This window comes from Lissotriton vulgaris, chromosome 4_1 (genome assembly GCF_964263255.1).
Source record: "Lissotriton vulgaris chromosome 4_1, aLisVul1.2, whole genome shotgun sequence".
Lineage (NCBI taxonomy): Eukaryota > Metazoa > Chordata > Amphibia > Caudata > Salamandridae > Lissotriton > Lissotriton vulgaris.
Window position 1 is genome coordinate 1,504,104,327 of NC_141691.1, and position 19,869 is coordinate 1,504,124,195.

Below are 19,869 nucleotides of genomic sequence, written 5' to 3' on the forward strand. Positions count from 1 at the left end.
ATGCCTTTTAATTTTTTTAAAGGCATTGCCATTTACAATGTAAATTGCTAAAAATAATGTCATTGCGAGACTTATTGCATTGTAAATGCTTGTTTCGAGAACTCATTATTGTATCCTAGAAACCTAATTCCCTTTCAGTTCCTTTTTAAAATATTCCAGGTGGAATTCAGTACCCAAAAATCGCAAACAATTTATCTGACAATACACAATCTTACTCTGCTTCAATATAACAAATCTATTAAGATTAATAACAGGGCTAGTCTTCGAAAGAAACAGAATGAAAGGGATAATAAACGGTATCATCAATTATTTGAGGCTAAATTCAATTATTTTCTAAATTGCAGGAACAATATTATCTAGGCAACTCACTTTTGCTAAACATACTAAGCCTCTTCAGAAATTAAGTGGACTTTATAGATTCCCTTTGTTTGTAGGAACCTTACAATGTGCATTGGAACTCAATGTGGAATAGAATTTTATGATTCAGGCTGTAACATTTAATTGAAGGCTGAAGGGCTGGTGTGCACACAGTGCGGAGGTTGTTCTACTGGACTTACACCTTTTGGACTGCTCCCATTTTGCTGTATCCGCCTCACTTAGCACCGTGGTGATGACTGGAAGAACACGTTAATAGTGAAGACCATGCCAATGATTGGACAAATTGCATCTGGCTAAAACTCATAGATTAGGAGTTACCTTGGATTTCATGAAGCAAAGCTTGCACTCCTGCTGCAATGCACCAATTGACAAATGGCGTGGATGAAACCACAGTCACAGTAAAAACTCATTTTTTATTGGTAAGAGACTTTCCTTCACTAGCCTCTCACTTTCTACATGACATGGGACCAATTAAAAGAAAAAACCTTGGCAATCGTTACAAATTGCTCAGCTATGGTGCTAGATGTGGCATTTGCTGTAAACGTACAAATATTTTGATGGAACACCTGTAGTTTTAAGAGTGCAAACTCTCTTATTAACCCCTTCGATGCTGATGACGAGCTCAGCTCGTCATCACCCACGGGGGTCGTGTGCTGATGACGAGCTGAGCTCGTCATGAATATATGGCAACAAGAGTTTTCCAGCACTGGGGGGGAAAACGCCTAGCATCCAAGTGGTTAATAGAAATCAAGGGCACTCTGCTTTACCACAGATGTCTACACCAATCCTCTCTCTGACATAACAGTCCCCATAGGATTCACACAGGTGATGTGTAAGGGGTATTTTAGTTTTGGAAGCTTGACATACCGGTGTTGTTAGGAGTACAAAACTGTACTCATTCATCATTGGTAATGGATGAAATCCATCATCAAGACAGCACAAGTACGGTTCTTATTCAAGAAAATAAACTACCATTAGTTGCAGCAAACGTGACCCTGTATTCCTGCAAGTTTGCTTCAATCCAGAGTGCTGAAATATTTGGGAATGCATAGCTGCGAGAAATGTCTAATTGCTTTTCTTAGAGGCACTAAAAAGGTCTTGGGTATCACTTTGGTTGCCGTTGGTGATAGGTGCCAGCTCAATATCCTTCACTTCACATTCAACATACAAGGTTAGTACCATTTTGGACTTCTGCCAATTTGGGAAGAGAATACTTGGTGTATAATTTCATTTGAATTTGGGTAGGGCAGTTAGATTGAGGGGCAGACAAGATACCAGTGAGGTACGTGTACAGGAGTGAAGTATGTGAAGGAATTTCCAAAGGTGTTTAAGAAGGGATTGCAGTCTCTCATAGGATATGATAAAGTTGAAAAAAGGTGCACAACCTAAGATTGGAAAGGTCTATAATGTCCCACTTACTGCCAGGGAGTTCAATTCCAATGCGCTACTTTATTTCGGCTTTCAAAACCATAAATGTTCATACAACAAACAGTTTACTACCACATTAAAATAAAAAAATAAAAAACTTCTATAAATAAGCCTACAAGTAGTTATAACTCATCATATACATTATATTTAAACAGAGAGTTTGAGCCAATCTGATGATCCTGCTAACCCCTCTACTGTTAAAGCTCAATTAAAAAGATTTTATATTCAGTGGCCGTTTAAAGTGCAAGTGCATCTTATGGTTAACATGACATATTGCCAGGGAGTTACTCATCAAGAAATTGGAAAATCTAAAGTACAATAACTTGACAGGCAGTTTGTCATAGCAAGAAAGGCCAATAGTGAGGCTAGATTATGTGTGGTTCTACAGGAGCTGAACAAGTATGTCATTGTTGACCACTACCTTTTACCGAACATCAAGAAGATGCTGTAAACGATTAGAAGAGCTACGTTTTTTTTACAGTAGGCCTGACATCTGCATACCTGCAAATAAAACTCCACAGTGATTTACAGAATCTGACAGCCTTTGTTGCAACCTTTGGTACATTTACATTTTTAATACTGCCCTTTTGACAGATATCTACAGCTTCTGTCATTCAAATGGATTATAGAAAGGGTGCTGTAAGGGGTTGACGTCATTAACATTTTGTAGGGTGGTTTGTTTGTTTATTCTATGATCAGGTCTTCATAATAGAATTACAGAAGTTAGAAGAAAATAATCTCACTTTCAAAAATAGAGAAATGTAGGTTTCATTTGGCAGATCTATAGTATTTGTGCCATAGAATTAGAGCAAAAGGGACTTAACCCTAAAAGAGAACAGATTAGCACCATAAGGAGCATACCCAGTTCAACCGTTAAGGACCAGTTTTTTTCGTATGGCTGAATACTACAGCAATTGTTTTTGCAAGTTTGTAGAGAAGAGCAAACTAAATTGAAGGGTTTTTAAGAATGGGAGTGGAATGCTTCGAGTCTGAAGACTGCTGGAAAAGAATATTTTATTTAAATTAAGACATCCGAAGGGAGCAGAACCAAATTATTCAGTGACAGAGCAAGATACGTTAGCGGTATAGTGGGGGTGATGAAAATGAAGAGATTTCTCTGGGTTGCAAAACCTAAAATAAGGATTTAACAAACTCCTAAAGGAAGCCCTCACAAAGAAAGGTACTGATACTGTCTCAATTAGGATCTGCAAATGGATCGTAGCACTCCAGGATATTTAGTATGAAGTAATATACTTCCCCAGAATAAGAAACTACCTGGCAAATTGCATTTCAAGGCATGGAAGTGATATAAAAGTAAAGTAAGGCATCACTGAAGGTGAGGAAGAGCAGGACCTTAGGGAGTGGGAAGAAGTAGTGAAGCAGTTAAGGGTTTTTGCCAGGTGAATGATGAACACTTCTGCAGGAAAGATTTGTTGTTACTTGGTACAGAATTGACTCTTTAGGGTTGGCTGCCAAACCCTTTTGTTAAGTGTGCTCCTCGGAAGAGTGAATGGGGAATGACCACAATAAAAAAACAAGGTTAGGAAAGCCTTTTGGTGTCAGGTAGGGATTTGATGCTACAGAAAACAAGTAAAGAGTGTTTGGAATTTTTGAGTATTGACAGCGTTTTAACCCATGGCTGTGAGAGCGCAACCAAACTGTCTTTGTGAGAAGTCCCTTTTGACTTAAAAGCCCCGACTCATACAAAAAAGCTGAGAGATTTGTGATTGTCTTAGCAAACATTTATTACAGGTGGCCAGAAATTCATGGTGGTCAACAATTTGGAAACTCATGATGTCACAACGTTTTGGAACAAGTGTTCCTAAAAGGATTTTAACAATAGGTCCGCTTAGTTTTGAAGGATATGCGGGCATTTTTGGAGGACAAAGGTATAAATCAAAAGAAAACATCTGGAGGCAAATGGGATAGTCGAGAGATTTAACAAAGTCCTGAAGAAGACAATTTAGCCGGCCATGCCATGCGGTTTGTGTTGAAAGGAAAAACATTTTAATTATTTCACAAAGGGGGGCAGAGTTTTGATTTGTACAGTATGGATCAATGAGAAAAAAAGCATGCAAATCAGGATGAGGCTGTGTGAAAGCAAATTAGAAGAAGAGGGAGAAGGCAGCAGAATGTAAAGTGAGGTTTGGTGAGCAATTTACTATTAGGCCAACCAGTGGTAATGCTGGGGACTTGTGAAGGTTACCAATCAGAGATTGGGGGGTGGAATTTCTAAGTTTTCCAAACTGATGAACATTTTGAAACTTTTCCAAAATGTCATGAAGATCGAGTAGACATATTTTGGAATCTGATCAGGGTGGTAAAGGTTTCATCCTTGGGTGATTACAGTGTTCGAAAGAAGACCCTAGTAGAGGGTGCGAGAAAAGCAGGTGAAATTAGCTCTGAATGTTGTGAGAAGGAGTAGTACAATCATAAACAAGCATTTGCAATGCAAAAGGTCTCGCAATTGTGATATTTTGAACTATTGATACTGTAAATAACAATGCCTTTAATTTTGCGTTTAAAAAAACCTAAAATAATGAAAGGCATTGTCATTTACGATACCAATAGGTCAAAGTTTCTATATTGCGAGACCTAATGCATTTTTTTGGTAGGCAATGGGAGATTGAGTTATTTGCCCAGAATCACAGGATTTTGAGCCGACGCCGAGCCTCGAACCTGGCTCCCCAACTCCAGAGTTGGCGGCTCTGGCCGTTAGGTCACATCCTTCTTTAAAATATTTCTAGTATTGACGGTGCAGTGTACCATGAAAAAAGGGCTCTTGAGAAATAAATACATGAAAAAAAGTAAAGAACCAACAAACCAATGGCATTTTACCTCAAACTGGATCAGAAAATATTACTTGCCAGTCACATAGATTTCATCCACACCTTATACATGAAATAACATTCCAAGGTCCTGCGGAACAGTACCAAAAGTACAGTTCACCAGAGCAGTCATTTATTGGTCAAATGCTTTGCATGAAACGCACAGGCAGGAATATTTATTGACTGAAGCACAGAATAATCCGCCTTGCCTGAGAAGGGCAGTGAACCACAGACTTGTAAATAGCACAGTGATGAAGCACTTTATTATCATCTTATTAACTGCTTAACAATCACTGCCCTGCTCTAATGACGAGCAAGCCTTTCATCCAAATGACGAACAAGAAAGTCAGAGGCCACTAAAATGAGGGCTTTGGGGGTCTTTGTAGAAGTGTAACTCAAGTCGCTTCTCTCAAGACCCGGCAGAATCAAACAAACACAGACACAAAATCACGCATCTTTATATTCAAAACATTTACAGAAGCGCACTGGCCCGGGGGAGAGGGAGGGATGGCGGGGGACCCTGAGATTTCAGGTAAGTCAGTGCACCTGAAGACAGGCACATCTGGGCAGAAAGGGACTTGAATGGCTTCAATCTACTTTGAGGAAAACAGAAACTCCTGGGCTGCAGGTTGTATTAGAGTATGAAACAGTACGTCCTTCTCTGAGACATGTTCCCCTGGTAAAATAAATCCTGTGGGATAGAGTTGCAGCGTGCCGTTCTTTTTTCTTTCTAAAATATCTGTCGTTCCCGGTCACCTTTCTCTGCGTCACCCTCTTTCGCTATATACACAGCATGCATGCTGGTTATATATGATGTGCCCTCCAGCGGATGTATGTCCAGGAGAGAAGTTGATGGATATGGGCAGTCCTGGATAATCACAGGAGAGCTGGGTGGGGAGGAGAAGCTTGCTTTCCTGAGCTTTGCTGACTGTCTTTACCGGGAAGCGGTAATGCAGTAATTAATGCTCGGATTGGAAAGGGTACTTGCTGGAATGTGGCTGCTGCACACAGAGCTGGAGCATCCAGCAAGTGCCTTTGTGCTCGCTCTCCGGCCTCGGGCTCTCAAATTTGTACCATCGACTCCCTGTTGTCAGAGAGAGGTGCAGCACTTTACAGATACAATCCCCAAAAATACTGCTTATGCCTGAATGCATCTTTAAAATGCTTACATGAGGCACGGTCTCCATTGTCCTATAACTGGTGGCTGAAAATAGTACGTTTGGGAGTGCGGGTAGCCCTGCGTGAGCCCTTTGATGTCTTGTCTAGTACATTGCAGTCCACAATTAATGTCTAAACCTTGAAAAGAAATAATTTCTTTATGCCCAAAGTGGGAAGTAAAAGAAAGTGAAATACTGCACTGGATAAACAGTACGTTTAAAACTGAGCAGGGCGCCGCTTTAAGGACACAGCGCTCGGTTTCTTTCTTTTTTTACTTTAACACTGAGTGTGGTGTCCTTGAAGGGGGGCGCAGTGTTCAGTGTTAAAGTTAAACAAGCGCTGAAAGCCCATGCGGCAGCGAGCAGCAAGGCAAGATAATTGCAAACAGATGGTGCCGCTGCTCGCTCCCGCAAGGCAAACGCTCCGCATGCACGAGTACTCATTAGAAACAGTGCAAAACATGCACGAGTTTCTAAGAAAGTACAGTGCGATTCCAAGAGGTCCCTCCTAAGCAACACTTGTGCGCTGCATATGCGAGACCTAAAAAGTGAGTCTAATTTGAAAACTTTGTTAAGTGTTGCATCTGTAATAGTACTCACTTATTATTGTCCCCTGAATGCAGGGCTCGAAAAAGCCACTAGCCCACTCACATTGTAAGCAAGATTTGTTCAGGAGGAGCTATTTTTAGGGACTACTCTTCTGGGGAGTTGAAAATCCTCTAACTTCAGGGAAGAGAAACTGACTTTTGACCTCTGTCTCTGAAAGCAGAAAAAATGTGACAAGATAACAAGATTTAAAGGCATCTTTATTGCTCACAGAGTGAAAGAGCAATAAAAATGCCATTAAATCTAGTTATCTTGTCACATTTGCAGAGACAGAGGTCAAAAGTCAGCGTATCTTATTACATTTATTTTTCTTTCTGTGACTTGATTTAGAGGATTGGTTAGAGTGAACTGTGTGACAATTAAACTGTGCAAATCATGTTAAATGAAAGGCTATACAATGTCAGGCTTTTTTGTAACACAACACTGAAATAGCAAAGTGAACTGTTCAAACATTTCAAATATAGTTTAATGGTTATGAATACCCATTTTTAGGTTGAGCATTTATTTATTTATTTATTTTATTTATGCAATTTATAAAACGCACAAATACCCGTAGGTGTCTCGGCGCTGAGCATTTGAGGCCTCTTGTAAATACTTTGGTATATACTTATTATATACTTATATACTTTGTGGGCTCTGGAGATCAGCCCTTGGACTTGTCTGCTTCAGCTTAGGTACTTTTTTTTCTGTTCAACTGCCTCTATTTAACTGTCTAGATAGAAAACGACCAGAAGAGGTCAGTAAAATACCGGAATTGCTTTCTGCTGATGGACTTTCTTTTTTTATTTTACAGTCAACTGCCTCTATTTAGCTTTCTTTATTGAAAACGAACCGCAGAGGTCAGTAAAATATCAAAATCACTTCAGCATTCTCTAGATTCCAGTCCATAGAAATGGTCTTTCACGAGCACCCGTAGACAATAATATATATCTTTTAATTTTGTATTTTCAGTGCTATGACCACCGAAGGCCCTGATTTTATATTAAAAACAGCTTTGAACTATAACATTTCCCGCTGAAAGGCAATATTCATCTCCATGTGTTCTCATACCTGGAGTGTCACGCAGTTTGGTGCTTACTTTCCCTCCATGTTAAAGAACAGTAGATTTTTCAGCACCCTGGCTAATGGACTGTTTGAGTATGCACATACTAGATGCTGACTGTGAATGTAATGACATTTGTGAAGTCCATACTTCCTTTCTGTTCTTTTAGAGCGGTGCTCCATTCGCCTGAGCCGCAGCCAGGCGAGGTGAGGCAAATCCCTCCTGCATAATAGGTAAGAAGGATGGGGTACCCTGTGATTTGAATATGGGGTACTATACTGCTGTGTAAATGACATTGATAAAACAATAGCTAAGCAATGTTCATATGATACCAACAGCATTTTTTGTTTCTTTGTTCTTCCTTATGAGGTACATCCTTTTCCAGAAGAGAAGTTATTAACCACACCTAGGAGTTCAGGTGATATGGTTTTTGATTTATAATTTTATTTATTCACATATTGCAGTTGCATAAACATCTCTTAAAAGGTCCTGATGAAAGCAGAGGACACTAGTGTCCATTAGTCTGAAGAAACATGTTGACCACACATTAGATATAGCAGACATTTGCTTGTACTGCTATTTTCCACTGTTTTTGATATTTGGAAAAGTGAAGGACACCATTAAACTTTTTTTCTCTCATTTTCTCCAATTTTAATTACACGTTATATATATTTTTCACACACTTTTTTTGCACTGCATATCAGTAGCCAGAGATTTTCACATGTCCTGGTCTCATTCCATCAAGTCCACGCAAAGATACAGGACATATACATCTGGTCCCTGATGGTGAACTCTTGAATCACACGGTATGAGGAAGCCCAAATGATGAATATGGCGGCACAGGACAGCTACTGATGGGTATCCTATAATACCAATAGGTACCTAGAGATAGCGTTTCCTTCTCATAGAACATCACACATTGTTTGGAAGGTTCTCGTCATATTTAAGCACAAAGTTTTCTTCACTCTAGACCCCTGGACACTCTTTGTTTGCTTAGGATTTTGTTGTGGGGGCGGTGTCCATGTGGTCGTTAAATATGCCCACGACCCTCAATAAGTAGTTGTTGTTGACTGTATAGCTAAATACATATATGGTCCCAAAGGTGAGACCAATTGCATTGCAAATGTTTGTTGTAAGTCTTTGATGAAAACAATAATTTTATAAGATCAAAATAAATTAGAAAACTTTACTTGGTGATGTGCAAATGTTAAATATTTTCAAAAACATTGTATGCGCTATTATCAGTAAAACTACATGTTAGTGGGAAGATTTTGTGGCCATTTCAATACAACATATGCTACCTGTAAATGACAATGCACTACCACATCATGCTTTGGTAATATATTTATAAAAAGTGAGATTTTAAACATGAACTGCGAATTATTACTGCTCCTGCCCAGATGACAATGCTATTAGTGAACTAAGAGGCAAGCCAGGAATCATGTGTACCCTATATATGGGCTCGATTCTTGTTATATATGGAGCAAACATTTAGTATAGACAATAAAAAGTTATTCTTTTTTGAAGGTGCTCTCTTATTTGATAATAAAGAAAAAGGCAGCTATACAAGACAAAATATTTGCCTAGGATCACACAATTTGAGACCAGTTCACGGGTACATTACAGTTAGGTTGAGTAGATTATTAAAGTTACTAGACATGCAGTTCTAGTAAATCTTTTATGATTTCTTGAGCCCTGTGAATGTATGGTCTCCATTTAAACCTTGGTTTGTCCTACCTAATTTATCCTGGTAGCTTATCTTAATAGATGACTTACATTACTAATTTAGACCACATTCTCTTTTTATCTCTTATTTCTGTGTTGTTTTAACTCTAGCTTTGTAGGAAAAGAATGTGCTTGGTGTAGAAAGCTGGCTCTGTATATACAATACCAAAGAGAGGTATAGTGTGCACAGAGTCCAGTGGAACCCCAAAGGTAGGCAGAGGTAAAGGTAGATAGCACCTCTATTTGTGGTAGTGTGCACGAGCAGTAAGGCTTTTACAGAGGGTAGTGTTAAGCATTTGTTGTACACAACATCAGCAAATGATTTCACACAAAGACTGACCTTCAGACCAATTTGGGTTTGCATAAAAATATTCTTTTAGTTATTTTATTTCCAAGAACCAAGCAAGCCTGGCACATGTGAGTGATTTATACTTTGCAGTACTAATACAGTTCGAATTGTAGTTGTATACAGTTTAAATTGCAGTTGTATATATACATTGGTTCGATTACAGTAGAACTACTAGTATTGCAATGCTTTGGAATACTATACATCTACTTTGTATTGGCTTTTCAATAAAATGTCAAGTAGATTACTTTACAGATTACTTTTCTTACATGGTGTAGTATACCTGGATACTGCACTGGGACATTTCCTGTGAACAGGTAAATAAAAGCGTTTTTGTTAATTGGGCACAGTTTAAAAAACTTTTAAAGATTTTCCAACTCAACACTTTTCATAGAAAAACAGTCAATGTTATCCTATTGTTATCGATTTACAGGTATGTACTTTGTTGTGGGAGTGGGTAATTTGGGGTTAGACTCAGGGGTCCTCCAGGGTCAAAGAGGCACTCTTGTTATACCCTCAGCGGCACTAGGGCGGCCGGGTGCAGAGTGCTGAGGCCCAATGTTATCCAATGGCAGTTAGGGGGTCTCTGGTTGGTGGCTGCTTATGAGCAGGCCACGAGGTTGTGGGAGCAAAGCTTCTGGACTTAAGCTCAGGGCAAATGGGGGTTCAAAACAGCACCAAAGGTGCATCCTCAGTGGCACTAGTTCGGACAGGTGCAGAGTGCTGTTTTGTCGTTGGGCGTCCTGTTGCTTTAAATAGGGTTTCTCCAGTTTGCAAACACACTGCAGGCTCGGGGACAAAGGTCTTCTGCGTGAGACCAGCACTTGGAGAGGTACATTGGGATGCTGGGGGTCGGCCACACACTGTCGACTGGGCCACCCAAGGCCGTAGGGCATCAGGTACCCGGGTGTCTTTTAGGGTCAGATATTCTTACCAGCTCCTGGTCGTGGTTGGGGGGGGACCTTCCGGATTGAAGCTGCAGGCGTCAGCAGTAGACTTGAGGCAGGTCAGGGATAACCGGATCTTGGGTAAGGATCGCCGGGGAGACCTCCTTGTGGTGTTGAGCCACTCTAACCCGGGCCGTGGGCGTCGGGTGCGGACTCACGGATTTTGCAGAGTCTGTGGGTGAACAAATTTGGTGTTCACGGTCATAGTCAGGGCAGGTCTGCTGGGTTCTTGAGGTTGATGGTTGCAGGACACACCAGAGTTTCACTTCTGCAGGTTCGAGGTGGGGACAGGCCGGTAGGGCTGGAGGCCAAATCAGTGGGCATCCTCCTCTTCTTAGCTTCGGCACGGTTATTTGGTCCCTTTACTTCTTTCCTTCTTGTGGTTTGTCTGAGGAGGCATGGTTCAGGGGTGCCACTAAATACTAGGTTTAGGGGCATTACAGGTAGGTAAAAGGTTGGGACGAATGGGTCCCTTCCTTGGGGTGTTTACACCCCCTATTATGCCACTCTCCAGTGGGAGGGAGGGCATATGCCTCACTCAGTTACAAGATGGCGGGGACTGAGAGTTATGCTTCACCTTGCCTTCCCCACTTACGGGGTGGGGTTGACAAAGGTGGGCACACCTCCCTTCCTCACTTGGTTTTCCCACTGGTTCTCCCGCCAAAAGTGGGTCTCAGAACCGGTGGGGACCAGTTGCTGGGAGTAGCAAAAGGCCTGGGGAAGCTCACAAAGGCGGAAGCCTTTGAAGCTTCCTCTTTGTGGACCCTGCCCATCCAGGGGGAGGAGGGTTGGCACCTCGTCCCATGATGTGCATTGTTTCAGGCCCTCAAGAGCAGCAGACTCTCTACCCAGGGGTCCAGAAACATGTCTGGTGGTGGCAGCTGAAAGCAGCCACTCAGCCTGGACACTACTGTGAGGTCGTTTTTCAGGGGGCATCTCTAAGATGCCCTCTGTGTGCATTTTTCATTAAATCCCACACTGGCATCAGAGTGGGTTTAATGTGCTGAGAAGTTTGATACCAAACTTCTCAGTTTTCAGTGCAGCCATTAGGGAACTGTGGAGTTCATAATGACAAACTCCCAGCACCATATACTCTTAATGGCAGCACTGCACTTACAATGTCTAAGAATTGGCTTAGACACTGTAGGGTACAGGGCTCATGCACCTGTACCCTCGCCACTGGTATAGTGCACCCAGCTAGAGGAGTGACTGATCTATGCCAGGATAGTGGGTTGCAAGCATGGCACACAGGGATGTGCCACACTAGGGCACTGTCGCCTCCCTCAGACTCGGGCTGTTGGGAGCAGGTTCAGGGGGGCTTTAAGGTGTCAGGTCATGGTTGATCACAGACTTACTCTAAGTTTGAGCGACCTGATGAAGAGGGAAACAGGGCAGCAGTACCATTTTCTGAGGTGGCCTGGCAAATCCTGACATCCCTTGACGGTAGGTCTTGCTTTGGGCTGTTGGGAGTCCGGTCTGGACCACCAACAAGCTGTGGTTGCTGCAATTGCTCTGGTACCCAGGGTATTGGTGCTGTGCACTCCTGGAAGTCTTGGCAACACCAAACTCGATAGGGAGATGTATCTGACCTCCGGGAGCACTAAGACCTTTCTCCTGTTGGGCTGCTCGTTCGGTGAGCCCAATGACTGGTATCACAGTGGACCAGCAGATGCTTTGCAGTGCCTGGAGATGCAGGGGAACAGCTCCTCCACTCCAAAGGAGATCTTTCCTGGTTGTTAAAGGGCGGGCAGTTCTGGGAACAGTATCCAGTGTTTGGTGAAGTCAGTTCAGCGATGGTCGTAGTAGAAGTAGCCTGCCAGGGTTGTGTGCCAATCTTTGGTGGAGGTCTTCAGTTCTAGCTCTTGTCAGTCCTTCTTTCTTTCTCGGTTCCCAGTAGTTGAATCAGCTTTCCTGTAGTCAGGGGGCCACCTAAATACTCAATTTAAGGGTGTTAAGGAAAGTGAAAGGTAGTAGCCAATGGGCTACATTTCCCTGGGGTCACTACACCCGATAGATGACCACTCCTGAGGACAGTGAGCATTACTCTGTCCAGAGTTCGCAATCCCACCGCACACAAGATGATGGAATTCCGATTTTCACGTTCACTTCAGGCTGCCCACCCTACAGTTGTGTCAAGCCTGGCAGAGCAACACGCCTCCTGCATAGCTAATTTGCCGCCTGTCATAGTGCCAAATGTGTCTCAGGGTGGGGTGGGGGTGACATACTCTAGTTCTGGGGAAGCCAGGCTCATATATCAAAGGCGCTGTGCTCTTTGAAGGTCCCAGCCAGACATGCTAATTAACTAGCCATCCTGCTGGAGGAGGTGAAAACATGTCCTGCCAGAGAGGCACTGTTTCTAACCTCGGAGAGCGGGACTTTCACCTCCTTGGGGGATCAGAAACTTGTCTGTGGTGGCAGGCTGGACAGGACATGTCTGCCAGCACAGTAGAAGACCATTAGGGTTCAGGGGGTACATCTAAGGTACCTTTCAACATGCATGTATTAATAATAAATTAATCACTGGGATCAGTATTGGTTTAGTAATACGAGGTGTTTTGATACTAAACATCATAGGTGTTGGTGAAGCCATTATGTAGCTGGGAAACAAGTTCTGATTGATACCTAATAAATACCTTAAGATGGCTTTCCTGCTCACTTGTAATATCCAGCAATGGAACTTGACATTATAGGGGCATATCTGCTCAGGCGGATATATCCACACCTGCTATGATGCACCCTGCCTTAGGTATCCAAGGCCTGCTGTAGAAGTGACTGACATAATACCCATGTTGTGTTTTTGGCATAGCAGACAGGAGGGTGCAATGTCAGGTTTTCAAACATGGTTTGCACCATGTCATGCAGCCTGCAATGTAGTCTGTGTGGAATTAGTGTGTGGGTCCCCTAGGGTGGCATAAGATATGCTGCAGGCCCTATGGACCCTCTTTAGTGCCCATGCCCTAGGTACCTGAAGTACCATTTACTAAGGTCTTACAGGGGTACTAAAGTCCTTGGCCTATTACAAACAATCAGACATCACTGTGTTTCAAGGAAGGAGCATTGGAACTGAGGTCTGGTTAGCAGGCTCAGTGCACTGTCAGAGTCCAAAAATCAGCATCTAGCAGATAAAAGGGTTGGAGGGAAAACTGCAACAAAAGCCCAGTTTCCTGTCATGGGAACATTCTTCCTTTTAAAGATAGAATGGTTTACATATTTATTGCAAATGAATTGCAGCAAATTACAACAAACTAGAAAGATAAGTTGTCTCATTTGCCTCAACCTAAAATTTGCTAAGATCCAGATTTTTTACTGGGCCTTGTTTATTAGAATAGATTTGTTTTGGAGTCATTGACTGAGCTTTCATTATAATGTACAGCTGGATCAAATTCACAAGTCGACTCATGATGAAGAAGTAACGAAACCTCTGTAAATTGGACTCAAATTTGACAAAGAAGAATTTTGTTTTTTCTTTTTATAATTTTACTTTATGATTTACTTGCTTGTTATTATCTGCTCGCAATATGTGACTGAATATGTTTCCTCATATGTTCTACATTATTGGAAGCTTAGCACCTCTTTTATTCCTTTCTGCTCCTGTGCAGGTTGTAAACTTTTCATAGTTACCAAGTATTAACAATCACTTGGAAAATTGGTATAGGTCATTAATATTTATGTATCACTGTTTGAATAACAAGGTTCTGCTATTTTTTTTCACAATAAAACAAAGTTAAAAAAATAGTACTTTACCTGAAATTAAGCGTATGACTCTGAGAAGGAGAACAGTGACATATGTGCCCTGATGGATTTACTTTCATGCCACCATGTATCTTTACCATAACGTATAAATGCTGGTTGTACTATCATCCACAAAAGGTTTATTACCTCACCCCACTTGCAGATGATGGTCCTGTTCCACTCATTGAAGGCAAACAGTAAGGTAAGATAAGAGGAGCTTAGGTAAGAATCAATACTTTGATTTTGATTGTGGAACTACCAAGCGGAGTTGGGAAGAAGCTTTATGTGTGATGGAGAAATCAGAGGAGCAATGGTCCATTAATTGTGATGCACACATTAGGGAGTACCACAAAAGTCAAAGTTTACTAGGATTTAAATGAGTGTGAAGCAGCCAAGCCATGCATGTTCAAACATTTGGAAGAGAGAAGAACAGTAGAGCAGTGTCAAGCTCATAGGCTCATATGTCTTAATGACACAAATGGATCTAATACATCTGACCCTGTTTTAAGTTTGACTTGTATTTTGATATACTCAATTGTATGTAACAAAGATTTACATAGAAGTATGCCTTGCAGTCTTAAATACTTTAGTTGCCTTAAAGATATTTTTGTGTTGATTTAAGTCAGCAGATATTTAGTTTTACTGCTATTTTAACAGAATGTTCTCCTTCAGGTGACAATTTCTGCATAGGTATATTTTACCCAGTCACCTGGGGGTTTATTAGGTTGCCCTAGTGTAGTACATGCAACCTACCTCCATGACACATCTGGTCAGAGGGAAGCAAAGAAGGAAGAGGTTTATAGTTTTGTTTTTGGCTGGCATACTATATTTTCAACTGAGGTGGTGATGGAGGTCATTTGTTAGAGACTTGCTGAGGATGCAAACAGAGTGTAGAGCAAACGTGTAGCCATTGTGCCTCCATGAAACATCCAAATATGATTGTTACAATTTCCCACCAAGAAGATTCAGCACACCTGATAAGAAGCAAGCAAGTCACCTTTGGAAGAGTCCTGGTACACACCATGGAGAAATTGGATGTTTTTGATTATGTTTAGAGATGAATGACTTGGAATTACTACAAGGGAGAGGAGTAAAACCATGACACTTCTTTTTAATGAGCAGTGGGCACCTACAAATTATATGCATTTCATAAACGGGATCAAAACTGAGACACTGCAGGATCGATGCAATGAGAGAAAAGAGTCTAAAAACGTTCAGGCAAGCAGGCAAAATAGTAGGAGGTTAACTGTTATATAATGATATTCAGTTAGACACAGACATAATGCCCTGCAATACCATGTTGCTCAGATGAACATCCCAACCCAGTGATGAAGCACCCATGACTATGGTAGCCTGAGCCCAGTGGAAGGTTGACAGTTATATAATGATATTCTGTTAGGCAAATCTACATTTATGCTATATAGTATAGGATTAAAGTGCAAATATAAACAATGTGCCACAAGTAAATTAAATATATTGAAAAAACAAACATTGGAAGTTATAATGAATGCTAAATTGGAGCTTTAAATGGTGTACTGACAAAAATCCACAAAGCAAACAGAAGTGAAATATATTATCCCATCAGGCTGTGCACCCAATGCTTGTCAGTATTCGTTTTTCATTTGCTGATAGACCTATTTAGGACTAAATATGGATGGTTCCAGGTTCTCCAAGCCTGTGGAATTCCCTTCCGGAAAATCTCAGGGAAATCTCTACAGAACCTATTTCTAAGGCTTACCTGAAAACTTTTTTGTTTAGAGAAGTTTAATCGGGCCATGCTTCCCTATCTTCGCATAGCACCAGGACGCTTATGTGCGAGCGGCTGTTGCGCTTTAGAAGTTGATTTCAATCGTTCATTCATTCCACATGTAAATTACATTGATGAAAACGGAATAAGCACAAGAACATTGATAACACAAGCAAATGTAAAGATCATTATAGGAGAGAATTAAACATATTTATCTGTGCTATACCAGGGCTGAGGATGAGCCAATCGGAAAAAGTCTAACAGAGAGTTTCAGCGATTGACTTACAAAAATGTATATAATGAAGTTTAATTACAAAAGCCTCTTGTATTGAGCTAGACAAATTGGGGGGTCGGGAGAGGTAAATGAAATGATAAAAGGAATTATAAAGAATAATTTTTCATCGGTGCCACAGTCACGAAAACAACACAAAACATTACTGCAAAATATGTATAAATATATTATATAGATATATAAAAAATGAGGCCAGGCAAATTAAAGAAAATAATGATTATCCAATAGGCAATGCAGTCGGTTTGGTTGAAACAAATTTACGACATACTCACAGATACATCCATCTCTAGAAACTATAATCCAGAGACATTAAATGTGCTCACTTCAGGATATCAAAATAGAAACTGAAGGAAAAAAATAAGTGAGCGATGTATAATAGAGGAGTCAATTGGAAAAAACCCACAGCCACACCACCCTAATTTTCTGAGACATGTGAGGACAGCCCCACTAACTGAACTATAATTTCCTTGAGCTTTTTTGTTGCTATGGTCAAAACTCACATTTACTGCAGAAACCTTTCCAATATTTGTTTAGTTAATGCACCTTCCTCCAAAAACCAGAAAGAAGGATGGATATCCCGAATAAAGAACATTGCACAAGGAAAAGGCAGCAGAAACAAATTTATAAAGCCTGTCATGTAAAACAAACACCTATGATAATGGTATTCAGGTGTTACAATGCCTTCTTTTGATTTTACATTGTAATACCTTATGATAATATTATAGTTTCACTGAAGAAATTTAATGGAAGGTTTTTTTTTTCTCAAAATAATAATATCCTGATTTAAAGCACATCTTTTGATTTAGGCAAAATAAAAGAGCATCATGGTAAGACTACTGGTGACTCTGGACAGGAAAACAAAAAAACTGCCAAAGGCTACTCCCAACTGAAACTATAATGTTTATCCTTTGGTTCCACCAACCTCTGATGATCACAAAACATGACAATTTATAAAAATTTGCAACAAAAAGCCTGTATGACGAGACCATGCACCTGTGACTGGAATAATAATATAGAGTAACACTGCAAGGCACAAATAGTCAAAATTTCAGTTCTGAGCATGGAAATAGCAAAGGCAGGCAGTCTAACAAGTGCACAGAGGTTATGATTGTTACAAAAAGTACAATATTATTTTTGTGATTTTAAACCGAGCACTAGGTTTCAAAGTTAGATGAAAAGAGCTTTCAAAATGCATAACATACTGTGATGCTTCTGTGAAATATAATCAAGTATTCTTCATTGTTAACATCAGAATTGGCATTTCAGCATAAGCCATCTTATTTGAAACCATAATAGGAGATACTTACTTTTTCTTATTATGCTCCATTTTAGTTAAAGAGTCAGAAAGCTCTCAAAACACAACTATGATGAACATATGGCATGCTTTATGACCCCAGGACAACTTTGGAATGTTTACAAGACAGTGTGCACAAAATACATGAAATTAAAGCAAACTCTTTTGATGAGCGCTATACATTAACCAACTAGAAGTGGTCAATTTGTTACTCCTACCTCTGATTCACTTGTTTTTCAAGTTGCTGTATTTTTTCTAACAGTTCTTTTTCAACTGCTTCTCTCTGTAACTCAAACTCTTTAAGGGCTGCTTGGACAGCTTCCTCTTTTTCACTAGCGAAGTTTTGGAGAAGCGTTGTTCTGTCCTGTTCCTGTGTAGCCAGCAGTAGTTTTTTGTCCTCTTCAAGACTATGAACAGAAGCTTGGCACAGTTCTAACTGTCCACACAGAGCAAACATTTCTCCTTCTTTTTGAGTTCTAAGTGCTTTCATATCATCATCACATTTATTGTTTAGTTCTATTATTTGTTCTTGCAATCTTTTTTCCACTTCACAGGTTTCTTGATATAAAGAAGACACTTTACTCAGTTCTGCCCGTAGCAAGTTGGTTTCCTCATCATGACGGTCTACCAGTTCCGAAATACATTGGTCTTTTTCAATTGTCATTAAAGTTCTCATTTCAGCTAGGCCCACTTGATATTCATCACTGTTTTCCTGAATTTTCTGAGTAAACTTGCTTATCTCTTGTCTTAAACATTCTGTTTCTTTCTCAATCAATGACTTCAAAGTCTTCTGCTGCTGGACTGTGTTTTCCTCTAGCAGGAGTCTAATTTCGTCAGTCTCTGCTTCCTTCAGGGCCATTTCAACTTCCAATTTGCACCTTAAATCAGACAGCTCAGAGACTTTCTGCTTCAAGTCTTGCAGCTGCTCTTCTTTTTCAATTACAATAGTTACATGCGATTCCTGCATTTCCTCAAGTCTTTTCTGATTTTCACTTTTTAATTTCTCTAGAAGGGAAGCATGGTCAGCTGTTATCTTTTGGAGCTCCTGTTCATGTCTGTCGTGTAATTTATGTTCAAATTCCATAAGCTGACTTTTTTCTTGGCTCTCATAATCTGCCTTCAATAGACTTATTTGCTCATCATGTTCAGCTTGAAGCTTTGCAAAATCTTGCAAAGCCTTCTCCTCTGCCGATTTTAATTCCAGGATCAAACAATGTTGATCTTTCGCTTTGCTTTCCAAACCAATCAACTTCTGATCTTTCTCATTCTGCAGACATACAAAAGCCTCATTTTCATTCTTCACCAACGCAAACTCAGAATTTTTATTTTGCAAGACTGCTTCAAGACCCTTTAAGTCATCTTTTAATTGATTAATTTTTTGTTCATTTACTTCCCCATCCTGCCTTAATGTTTTCAGTCTTATTTCGTATCTGTTTTCTACAGACTGCAATTCTTTTTGATGGTTTTCTTTCAAAATCGTTTCAAGAGAGACCTTCATCCTCTCAATAATGTTTCTGATTTCTATTGAAACATACTTTAAGGTACCAGTAAAGTCACACTGTTCTTTTTCAACATGTGTCCTGAAGTGAACTAGGTCCTCTTTGATATTCCTTAAATTTAATTGTGATTCTAAGGCAGCAACTTTACACTTTTCTAACTTAACTTTCAAGGAAGCATTTTCTGTGCCATCATCCTTTGGGCACACTTTTGTGTCCTGCATTCGTCGGCTGTCTATGGCATTAATAACTGATGAATACAAAGATTCCACCATCATTTCTGGACTCTGTGGATCACTGATATTTGGAGAGTTTGGATTTTCCTCAACAACAAACTCATTTACTGCAGACATAAAATCCGACTCTGGGCTTTCTGCTAAAGAGTCCAAGTCAAGAGATCCTTGTTTAAGAGACTGCTCTATGTTTGGATGGGTAATTGTTTCAAAATCAAAAGTATGGGCATCAATGCTGTCTGGAGACAGTTCTTCTAAAGGGCCAGGCAGATCTGAAGGTTGACATAAGGGACCCTGAAGACTTAGTGATGGAGTATGTGAAGAGGTAGTTGTAGTAATTCCTGTTGTTGTTTCCATCCTTGGTGTTTTCACTGATTGTGGTGAAGGCTGACCACTGGAAGCCTGTAAATGCAAAACAGGAATGTTTTTGCAAATCTTTAAATAAAACAATTTCACTCTATAGACTTAGAAAACTAGCAATCAGCTGCCTGAATCATTTATTGGACTGTGGGCTTCCTGCATGTTCTAAAATATCTTTCCAATGACCTGACTACTGATACAATTTTCACAGTCAAATTCTCCTGCCAGGCTAAAATATCAGCATTTTTATCCACTACA

The 19,869-nt window shown here is 40.4% G+C and overlaps 1 protein-coding gene across 7 annotated transcripts in view; it reads right to left on the reverse strand.

The window, feature by feature from the left end:
• The window catches only part of RB1CC1 (RB1 inducible coiled-coil 1), a 544,646-nt gene that overhangs the window by 238,855 nt on the left and 285,922 nt on the right, over positions 1–19,869 (reverse strand). For all 7 annotated transcript variants that reach the window (XM_086965748.1, XM_086965743.1, XM_086965750.1 and 4 more), the window contains one exon: positions 17,741–19,653. In XM_086965748.1, coding sequence (XP_086821874.1) covers positions 17,741–19,653 — 1,913 coding nt within the window. The remainder of the gene's footprint in view (positions 1–17,740; positions 19,654–19,869) is intronic.